Source organism: Arachis ipaensis, chromosome B09, assembly GCF_000816755.2.
Source record: "Arachis ipaensis cultivar K30076 chromosome B09, Araip1.1, whole genome shotgun sequence".
NCBI classification, from domain to species: Eukaryota; Viridiplantae; Streptophyta; class Magnoliopsida; order Fabales; family Fabaceae; genus Arachis; species Arachis ipaensis.
In genome coordinates, this window is record NC_029793.2 from 14,246,238 (window position 1) to 14,258,188 (window position 11,951).

Below are 11,951 nucleotides of genomic sequence, written 5' to 3' on the forward strand. Positions count from 1 at the left end.
CCGGATCTGGGTGGGGTTGGGGTGGTGGTAGTGGGGGAGGAGGCAGTGGAGCTGGAGGTGGATCAGGACGGGGAGGTGGTAGTACCTCCAGAGGGCATGTTGCTGGGCATCAAGTAGATACAGATGTTGTAGGGGTTGAGGGCACTTTATTCCATTGTACTACTGAGGGTGGGAGTGGAGGTGTCCAGGCTGATGCGGCCACGTTGTTCTCCGACTTCGGCAGCCCGAACCAGATGGAGCAGGTATTCGGCGCTGGTTCAGAGTTTTTTGCAGACTTTGCCCAGTTTGGGAGCCCAGCTGGTGATTACAGGCCACAGTTTGATGGTGTTGCGGTGGATCTCAACGTCGACTTGAATGAAGTGCCGACTGGTTATCAAGGAGGCGAATTTGCCTTGGTAAGCACTCCGACATCCGCCCTTGGGGGAGTGAGACAACACCCACTGCCTGTTCTGCCGGAGCCTGCAAATGCTGCTGATAGCAGGCCCCCAGATGCGTTTGTCCCAGTCACGCAGCGGAGGAAGCGCGTGATCAAGCCGGCAAAGTGTGGCACTGGTTCACACATGTGTTAGTTATCGGACTCGAATAGATCTCGGCCACTGAGTAGTGTTGTTTTTAGAGTTGGTCTTATTATTTATGTTACTTGTGTTAGGACTTCTTGTTCGAACTTAACTACCTTTTTCATTTCGTATATGTTTATGCTACTTCATGGGTTTGTATCTTTACATTTGGTACATGTTTATGTTTGGTACATGTTTATGCTACTTTATGGGTTTGTATCTTTCCATTTGGTACATGTTTATGTTACTTCATTTCGTATATATTTTGTTCGCGTATCACTAGCATGAGGTAATACAAAATAAGTAAAAGTCCAAACAAAAGCATAGTCAATGTAAATTAAGAACACACGAATTGATATACATATAGATCACCTTAACAAAGGTTTATAACGAATGTAAACTTAAAAAGTACACGACATATTATAAAGAAGCATGAGCAATAGTAAACATTCATAAGCTAACAGTGCCTATGCATTGCTACCTTCGTGTGATCCAGAAGCTCCTGGGCGCTGTGGACAGTTTCTTCTGGTATGACCTGGGGTCCTACACAGTCCGCATCTCTTGGGTCTATCCGGATCCGCCTCATCCATACTATTCCTTATCCTAGTGCTCCGAGGTCTTCCAACTGCAGCCTGCATCATGCCAGGATCGGGGATAACACGAGGTCCCTCGTATATGGGTAAGAGATCATCCTGGATAGGCGGAGAGAAACCCATCTTGTAAACATTGACACGGTCTTCATGCGGTACACATCATCAACGTAGGTCCTCCAGTCCAGTCTACAAAATGAGCATACTGCAAGCACATGACGACACGGGTAGTGGAGGGTTTGAAAGTATCCACAGTCGCATGTGCAGGAGGATAGAGACACCCGACACACACTCATTGCAATCCTTCCCGCGGTCGGCGCAAGTTCCTCAACGACAAACTCAGAGTTTCCCCTATCATACAGATCCACCCACATATTTCTAGAGGCTTGTAAATTCCTCTCGATCGCCTTCATAAGGGTCTGACAAAATTCTTGCTTTGCTCCGACCTGAGACTCGGCCTCCTTTCCCTTCCGCACAAGGAGCTCGGCCAAACGCCCATATGTTGACTTAACTAACGAACCCGCCGGGAGGTTGCGTGTGCCTTTAAACACGGCGTTGATACACTCAAAGATGTTAGTCGTCATATGACCATATCGACGACCACCATCCCGATATTGGGTCCACAACTCCAACCCAATCCTGTCGCACCATTCAACCATTGCAGGATCTTCCTTCCGCAAAATGTCCATGTAATACCGATGATCCTCCTCAGTCTTTGCGTATACGGCATTCACGAGAATCCTCCGGGCTTCCTTAGACTTGTATGATAGTGCGAAGTTAGCCGCGATGTGTCGCACGCAAAATGCCCGGTATACCGACGGTGGGAGCCATCCACCGTCCTCTGCAAGTAAGGCAGCCTTGATGGCATTGTGCCGATCAGATATGACTAAAATGCCGGGTTTAGGGGTGACATGCTGGCAGAGATTAGTGAGGAAAAACTTCCACGAATCCGTGTTTTCGCCTTCGACTAACCCGAAAGCCACTGGGAGAATGTTCGAGTTTCCATCTTGGGCAATAGCCATTAGCAGAGTGCCGCCATACTTCCCATACAAATGGGTCCCATCAATGGATATCAGTGACTTGCAATACTTAAATGCCTCAATGCATGGAGGAAACGTCCAAAATAGTCGATGAAAGAAAACCGTTGACGCATCTACGGTCTTACCTATCCTCACTAGCGAAGTACGCAAAAGCGCAATAGTACCCGGCATATACAACTCAACCCCGATGATCCACCGTGGTATGTGGTTGTAAGACTCCTCCCAATCTCCATATATCTGAGCAATTGCCTTCTGCTTGCCTATCCAAACCTTCCTGTAGCTGGGCTTGAACCCAAACTTCGAAGACACCGCATTCTGTAACACCTTAACTGAGACTGATGCATCAGCCATCACCAACGATAAAATCGAGGCACATATGACATGGTAATCTAGCTGCCTGTGATCCATTGATATCTCCGTTGCTAGACACGTGTGTGGTTCATTGTACTTTCTAACTTTCCAGTAGCCTTTCCTCTGTCTCATAGTGACACGGATCAGCCAATTACAACCATTCCCGAACTGGACACACTTCCCATGATACTTCAACTGGTCGGACTCAAACACTTTATACTCTACACCCCGCCGAATATTATAACTCTTGATTGTCAGTACAGCTTCCTCTTTTGTTTCAAACCGTTGCCCGACCTCAAACTCGTCCGTGCCAATCACGCTAGGCCTTTCTCCGTGAATCACCGGGTGATGCTGATCTACATTTGCGGCCTGGTTCATTGCTTCAAGGTCCAATGTGGTAAAGTGTTGAGGGTACTGCTGTGTACCACTGCTACTATGGGTTTGAGCTCCCACGGCAACTGCGGTGTCCTCTTCATCGTCGCTCTCATCACCAATAATTGATGGCTCCGAATCTGACCCATCATCACCTATAGCCTCCGCAAACGGATCTCTCTCTCTCTTACCTCCATGAATGCGGGTGCACCGTCCACTACATGTTCAGATCCCATCGCAGCTGCAAGCTGGCCGAAGCTACGCCCATCACCCAAGTCATCACCCGAGACAGGCAAATCAGCAGCAAAAGATGGGGACAAAACAAGTGGAGTCGCCGGTTGCCCTGTTGGAACGGCGGTGGAAGTTCCTTCTATGACGCCAATGGGCAGATTCGGAGCAGATCCCCTGCTGCTGCCCTCCACGTCAACCATTCTGACAAACAACTCCAGCGCGCCTAAGTAAAAAAATCTTAATTGACTGTGAAATATAACTCGCATGTCGTCATCACCCAACATCGCGTACTTCCCAAACTTAACATAACCTTGCTTCAATGATATCGGAATACGAAAAAATAATTGCTTCACGCGTTTTTTACCACACTTTCCAACCTTCTCTAATATACTACTATGCAAATCCATCAACGTCGTTGACGGAGTTATAAACACACCTATATGCTTTTTGCTAGAAAAAGTTACACCCTCACTTGTATTTTCATCAATTTTTTCCCGGTGATGCACTAACAAGAAAATACTCTTCGCCATCTCTCACACCCTCAACAAATGTCCCGTGTGGCTCGTCTGTTTGAAACTCGTTTATTTATAGAGTTTCTACCTGCATAAATCGTCCTTGAGTCCTTGGGGTTACTAACTTGGGCATAAATCGTCCCAGCCCAGTTAGTGTTACAAACTAACACATAAATCGTGCCAGGCTGAAGAGGGTCCCAATAACATATAAATCGTGGCAGCCCAGTTTGATTTAGCCTATGAACACGTGAAACCTACTACCCTGGGACGATTTATACTCTATTTCTAACCCAAGAAGCCCTGCCACGATTTACGCTTAATTTGCCTCACAAGTTCATGCATTAATCGTCCTAGGGTGAGATGATTCATGTTTTATATAACCTTATGCACCCTAGGACGATTTATATAATAATAACAAAAGGGTAATCACGTTGCAGAATCTATTTCAGGGGAATCAGGTAATTTTGACTCCCATAAAATTTATTTAAGTAAAAAATCCTAAATATTAATTGAAGATGGTTGAAGACAGCAAAAGTATGCCGGTGGGAAAGAAAATAAAAAGAGTATATACTCAAATAGGTTATGTTTCGAAAAATTTTGTATCATATATTTTTATTTTTGAAAAAATTTTATTAGGTTGAAATCTTTGAATTTTATAAAAATAAGATATATAAATTTTTATTTTAGTTAAATTTATTTTTTATTTAAATAAATAAATCTTTAAAATTAAAGTGTGACTTATTTAAATGAAAAAGTATAGGTAGACAATAAAAATACTAAACAATGTGAACAATGAATATATCGGATGTTCATTTTACTAGGTGTGCGAATGGTTATTCTAATAGAAAAGTATAGGTAGACAATGAAAATATTAAACAATGTGAATAATAGATATATCGGATGTTTATTTCATTAGGTGTACGGATGGTTATTTTAATATTAAGATTTAGGTGGGTAATTTGGAGGTGTAGTGTGTTTTTAATTGATTGGTGGTTATTCATATTGTTCAAGATAATCATTGTTTATCTAACACTTTTTTATTCTAATATTAAGATTTAGATGAATAATTTGAAGGTATAATGTATTTTAATTTAATTAGTACTTATTCATATTATTCAAAAAAATTATTAGTTACTTAACATTTCCCTATTTAAATATATACTCTAAAAAAAATGTCAACGCCGAGAAGTTATCACCTAATTCTTTAATTTGAACATCTTAATATATATGAGCATATTTTAAGATTTAATTTACAGACACATTTTCAGGCATAATGATTTGAAAATAATAACAATAATTTTTCTTTTAAGGAAATAAAAAAATCCAGCTATTTCATAGTCATAGGAATTATACATTATTTTTTTTATAAAGTAATTTTTGTAATATAATTAAATTAAGTTTTCTAAAGTTATTTCTTCTTATATACTTCTAAACGTACCATAACTTTTAAAAATTGTAAATACATGTATAATTCTTTTATTCATCGAATACAAAACGAAGATCGAATGATTTAAAGGAATTCTTTGAATCTTAGTGTGACAATGATAATGTGAGGTGCGAAAAGAGAAGATAGATAAATCTTGGTTTGTAATTGTATAGGTGACATGGAGGAGTAAGAATAAAATTTTTTGAGAGAAAAGATGTCCAATGAAAAAAAGTGTGGGATGAAACAATTAACTATCGGAAGAAACAAGAAAAAATGGTAAAAAAAAAAACATCTTTTTGTAATGGCGGTAGCAAAGGAGATATAAGAAATCTAAAGACATCTTCAAACCTGTAGATTGGCATGATGCATTGGTAGTTTTGTGCAGAATTTATTTGGAGGTTACCTTTTTTATGCAAATAACAAATTGCTAGTATTCTTGTGTGATTTGGTTAATACAGGTGAAAAAGTAATGGCTTTGGTAGAAGGAATTGAAGTGGTGATCTAATTTTTCATGGAGGAATTTATTTCTATTTTGGACAATGTCGTAATTTTCTTTTTGAAAGAAAAGAAAAATTTAATACAATAAATAGAGCGTACAAAGACAACAAACAGAATCAACGTAAAATCATAAAAAAAAAAGTTAACCAACTCAAATAACACTAATATTTATCCTTTTGTCGGTATTGCCATCAACAACAAAAAAAATTCACACCTAACCACTCTTTATAGTTCATAAAGGACATATGAATAATCTCGTCAACTCTTTTTTGTTTTATTCTGAAAAATTCTTCTATTCCTTTCTAACCAGATATTCCAAATAACCGCACAAAAACACATCATTTATCTCTTGCGCTCCTCCTTGTTAGCTGATATCTCAGTCCAACTTAGAAAATGTTCCTTCAACGTCCGCGGGAATGATCATTGCCTTCCAACAAATAATAATCAAGCACACCAAACTTGCCAAGAAAAATTACAGCCAAAAAACAAGTGGTGACCATGTTCAACACCTTTGTTACATAACACACATACAACATCTTCCTGGTTAATAACCCCAAGCCGACTCGGCCTTTCCTTCATATTGACCCTGCCAGTCAAAACAAACTAGACAAACAGTTCAACTCTTGGTTCTTAATTCACATGATTTAAATTTAGCTCAATATATATAATTTGATTTGATTTAATTATTAGTAAAAAATATATTGAGAACCTATTTTATGCATAAATTTGTTATTTTAATGATTAATTAATTAATTAATACAGATAATATTTGAATAAATTAAAAAATAAATTAAAAAAATACTAATAAAATATTAAAAGAAATAAATTAAAAAATACTACCAAATCAAATTGATATAAATTATAATAAATTAATTCGATATTTAAATATCTAATCAAATCAATTAGTTGATATAATTAGTTTATCGTAATAATTTGTATTTAATGAGTTAAAAGAAATAAATTGGGAAACACTCTTAGAAGAATGCCACGTTAGCTCCATCATTAAGTGTAGAAATCTGATTTTTATATAATAGAACTAGTGTATGACCCCGTGCTCAGCACGAAAAAATTTATAAAAGTAAAAAAAATTATATACTTCGATATTTAAAATAAAAGTACAAAATAATTATTATTTTAAGAAATTTATAAAATTATTATTAAAATCAAAGTTTAACTTAAAAAAAGTGAGTAATAATTATTTTATATTTTTTAAGGTCAAATAATTATACACTGATACAGAATTTAAAATAAAATTAAAATATTTACATTAGAATACTATTTTTTTCAAAGACTTCTCTGTAAACAACATTGATGATTGAATTTGCAGATATTCCTACGTGATTCATAAGTAAAACTTTTAAACCTCTCTTACTCTTAACTCTTGAAAGTGCCACATATAATTGGTCATGTGTAAAAACTGGTTTGGGCAAGCACAATCCAACATGAGATAAAGTTTGTCCCTGAGACTTGTTAATTGTCATAGCAAACGATACTATTATAGGAAACTGTCTTCGTTGGAATCTAACTGGGACAGTTTCATTTGTTGGTACCATCTTGGAATCAAAGCAATATGACCAACATTGTTACCCGTTAAGACTTCACATTCTATGACATGATTTCCAAACTTCCTAACTTGTAGCCTTGTACCATTACAAAGACCACTGAATTGGTCAACATTCCTCAGTAACATCATCGGAACACCAATCTTGAGTATTAATTTATGTGGAGGCAAACCAGAGCAATTTATGCTATTCAGTAATTTAGGACCATAGAGATCTAGTTGACTCTACTCCATATTTCCTTCATCCATACAAATAGAATCCGAACTAAGATATAATTTTTCTCCTCCAGGAATGATAGCCATCAGATGGTTGTTGACCTCTTCAACGATGTCTATTGTGGGAGCCAGTATAGTTCTTGCTTTGAAAAAATCCTTTGAGGACATGTTTTCCAAAATATTTGGATAAGAAAAATGAACCAACTCATCAAATGCCTAGTCCGAAGAAGGAATAACAATATCTCCTGGAAGACATATCTCATATTCACCATCCATATTGTCACCTATTAGACCATCACCAACTTTCAATAACCACTCACCAAATTGCTCTGTCTCATCTTGATCTGAAACAGTCGTATCTACAGAGAGTCTCATATTTTTTGTTAGTTTGAGCACCTGACAAAACTTCCAAAGGTAAGACGAATTCACGGTTGAATTAACGATATCTTGTCTCGATCCTCGTGGAATGACAGGAAGAATTTGTCTAAAGTCTCCACCTAGTACAACCATTTTTCCTCCAAAGGGCAAATCTTTGCTATATGTTGGAGAACACCTCATGATATCACCCAAGCATTTATCAGGCACTTCATAACAGTACCTACTAACCATTGGAGTCTCATCCCAAATTATAAGTTTGGCTTTCAACAGCAACATTGCTTGAGGGGAACCAGGTTTGATGTTACATACAGAATCCTCAGTTATGTTCAGCGGTATTTTGAACCTTGAGTGTGTTCAAGGTTTTACCATAGGAATGTAAGATCTTGTCTATATCCATTAAGCACAACTGCTTAATCTCATCATCTGACATTGTTAATTCTGCATATTATACGATACTGTAAAAATTCAATCAAACAAAAAATGATCAATAAGGAAGAACTTTTATCATTGTAATTAATAAAAACTCACCCCTCATGTTCATCACAGTTCTCTGTCAATACAAAATATCATCTGAGAGTTCATACCAACATCTATCCCAGACATGTTCTGGTCTTGAGATATTGTTGGATATTAATAGAATGATAAATAACCTCCTAACATATGATCCTGAGGCCCATGAACTTGCTTTCTTAATTGCATCAATGAATTCTTTGTCATCTTGCAAGAGTCCAATGGTGAAACATGCATTTCTATACATAGCATAAATTGTTCCTCCTACTATTCTTATATCTCGAAAACTCATACATCCTTTTTGAGTATTCAAGAGAAGTCGTTGGTAATATTCTTCAATATTTACTGCAAAAAATTTGGTTAAAATCCCACTTTTAAGTTGTTAAATGGATTAAGCTACGCTATTTTAATTATTATGTAACTACACATCCGCATAAGAATAATTTTCCTAAAAAATATAGAAAAATAAAAAAATTGTATAATCTACAGATTATAACTGTTGAAAGTTATTTGAACATTTATTTTCTAGTGTAGATAAATCGAATAAAATAGACGTGGGGTATAGGCTGTTAAGATTTTAAATTTAAATTATTAAATAAGTAAGATCAAAATTGAATATAAACTCGTCATTACCTGTAGATACATGAGTCTTCCAATTGTGAAGCCTTTCTTTCGAGGAAATCACTTTGAAGAATCGTCCTTTTCAACAAACTTGGTTGGAAACTCAGCATAAGTCAGACTTCGAGTATAGGGATATGACATGTTCGCCGCCATCCATCCCAAAAACATGGACTTATGAGATATTGCTCTTTCGACGATATCATTCACATTAGAAGTTTCACCATAAACCACATGTTGCTCATCCACCAAATGGAATGGAAGTCTAATCACAAATGGTTCTTTCTCTTGGATTTCGTATCTAAATAGACGCTAGACTGCCTCACATGCCGAAATGTACCTACAATCGTAGTAATTCCTAATTTTCCTCAACAACTTGTGTGGCTTCTGATGGATCACCAGTATTGTATAGAGTAGTTGTTACGTGGTCATTACCCTTGTGTACATACTTAAACAGATACTTAATAGAACTTGTTTGGCATGTGTATTCCACATTTATGTGGCACCCGAACTTGAGCAACAATTCTGGATTATACGGAACAATGAACTTATTGTCTAGTACACATTCCTTTTCTTTACTATTCTACCGTTATTAGTACGCCTATATTTGGAAAATCCGGTCTCATCAATGAGTGTTCACTGTCTAAACTCTTTAGGATAGAACTTTGAACATGATCCATTCTTTATGCAAGGTGAATTCTTGTTGTACGGACCACATGGACCATATACCATGTAATTTTGAATAGCTCCATGTAGATTTGGCCTTTTATTTTCATCAGAAATCTCAACTGTTATAGATTTGGCGTTTCATTTTCACGTCAATTTCAGAGAGGAGAGGAGAGAAGTGTGGGAGTGGGAATGGGTTACGGGCTTAAGCCGTTGGGTATTCAGTTTTTTTTTTTAAAGTCAAAATGGCACCGTTTGGAGGAGTTATTAACAAACCGAAAACCCTTTAAAAAAACCACCAATATAACAAATTATAATTAATGTAATATAATTAATTAAGTAATATAAATTATAATAAATTATATTAATTATATTAATATTTAAATATCTAATCAAATTAATTAGTTGATATAATTAAGTCAGTGCAATAAACTGTATTGAATGAGTTAAAACAATTAAATCGAAAAATACTCTCCAAAATATGCCAGGTCAGTTTCATCATTAAGTGCAGACATCCGATTTTTATATAATAGAATAGATAGAATTTTTCTTAATACACTATACATCACAATAAAGCAAAGATAATTAACACGGAAACAACATTAGCTAATATAATGACTTTAATAGATTAATTAATTAAGCTCTAACATGTGCTATTGGTTTAAGGTGAAGAGGCACTTTCTTTGAGACAACGAGTCCATATTCCTCACTCATATCAATATCATGAGCTGATGAAATATTTTCTGGAAGCTTCCAATCGAACCAATAGAGAAGGCTAGCAAGAACATACTCAACAATAGCAACCCCAAAGAACACTCCAGGACAACCCCTTCTCCCATATCCAAATGGAAGGAACTCAAACCATTGATCACCATTGAAATCAATTTCACTTTTCTCAAATCTCTCAGGCATGAACTCCTCAGGCCTTTCCCACAATTTTGGATCCCTTTGAATTGCCCATGCATTAGTTAGTACCTATATGTTGTACCAATACAAATACACAATTATATTAAATATGATAAATTAAACCTATACCACAAATTTAATAAAATAAGGGATAAATAAAGTATGTTTTTTTACTTCAAGTTTGCTAAAACTTTTAAAACATATTCTTAAGTTTTAATTCATTTTAATTTTATCTCAAAAATTTTCAATTTGTATCAAATTATATCCTTGTCAACTAAATTTTTAAAAAATTTAAAATCAATTCATCAACAAAGAATTATCTTATAAGAAAAGGCAAACACAAATTTTCAGTAAGAATTTTTCGTTGTTAAATATTATTGTTAGATTAATCCTAAACTTTAAAATTTAATGTAGAAGTATATTTGATATAAATAAAATTTTTTTAAACAAAATTAAAATAAATTAAAATTTAAAGATATTTTTAAAATAATAAATTTTAAAGATAAAACTATATTTTATCATAAAATAAATATGCAGATATGGTAGAAAATAATATTCATGAAAATAGTTATACTTATATTTATAAAATTAATAAAAGTTAAAAAGAAAATGTGTAGAGAATGAATAATTAGGTTAGGTGGTTACCATTGTTTTTGCTGGAATATCGAATCCATTGAGTTTGACATGAGCCATTGTCTCTCGTGGAGGCAAAACGGTGCAAGGTGGGTGCAACCGTAGAGTCTCCTTCACTACACACTTGAAGTATTGCATTTGGTTGATGTGGTTTTCTTCCACTTTTGATGAGTTGTTACATCTCACAACCCTTCTCACTTCTTCTTGAACTTTCTTCATAATTTCTGGATTTTGCACAAGTCTTGTCATTGCCCATTCTATAGTTGCTGAAGTTGTGTCCGTGCCCGCTACAAACATGTCCTGCAATAATTCATCAATTTATTATATATTATTAATTTTATAATCAAAATATATTATCTGACACTCTTTATTTATAATTGAATCATTTTTTTCTAAAATTAACAAGCTAAGTTTCGTCCCTCTATCTCTATCTTTAACCTTATTTTATATTACGAAATTAAATTAGCTAATCAAATACATATGAAACAGAAAATAAAAATATGTGAAATAATTAATATATAGTGTATAACTTAAAGTAAAATTTTACATGTAGTTTATTTTAATATAAAATTAATACTTAAGAATCATTAGATAATTTAATAAATTTTACTAAATTATTATTTAACAATTTTTCACTAACCCCATGTGAGTTTTTACTATAATTTAATGATTAATTTTCAGAGTATGTTTAATTTTTGGATTTAAAATCACTGTTTAAATATTTAGTACGTATTGGCCATAATTTATTTACAAGAGCATTTTGTAATTTTAGTAAGAGAAAGAAGGGTTAAAAGTTTATCCAATGTAAGATATCACATTGTTTGAAAAAATATTTGGTTCCATAATCTGTTTTGTAAAAATTAAGAAAAAAAAAATTTGTATATTA

General features: G+C 34.9%; 2 protein-coding genes across 3 annotated transcripts in view; both read right to left on the reverse strand.

Annotated features, from left to right (window-relative positions):
* The window catches only part of LOC107618011 (cytochrome P450 71A1), a 38,543-nt gene that overhangs the window by 16,329 nt on the left and 10,263 nt on the right, over window positions 1-11,951 (reverse strand). Inside the window, exons 2-4 of one of the 2 annotated variants that reach the window (XR_002354490.1) lie at window positions 11,078-11,365; window positions 10,068-10,501; window positions 2,323-2,327 (exon numbers count right to left, since the gene is read on the reverse strand). Coding sequence is in view for 1 of the 2 variants with exons in the window: in XM_016319924.2 (XP_016175410.1) it covers window positions 10,163-10,501; window positions 11,078-11,365 (627 nt within the window). In the remaining variant the exon portion in view is untranslated. Of the gene's footprint in view, window positions 1-2,322; window positions 2,328-10,028; window positions 10,502-11,077; window positions 11,366-11,951 lie in introns of those variants that run through there. The other variant, XM_016319924.2, reaches the window with a different exon arrangement.
* LOC107615149 lies at window positions 1,025-3,341 on the reverse strand. Its single transcript, XM_016317256.1, has 3 exons — window positions 3,102-3,341; window positions 1,354-3,042; window positions 1,025-1,249 (listed from the first exon to the last, which is right to left on the reverse strand). Exons 1-3 carry the CDS (start codon window positions 3,339-3,341, stop codon window positions 1,025-1,027), a joined length of 2,154 nt encoding a protein of 717 aa, XP_016172742.1.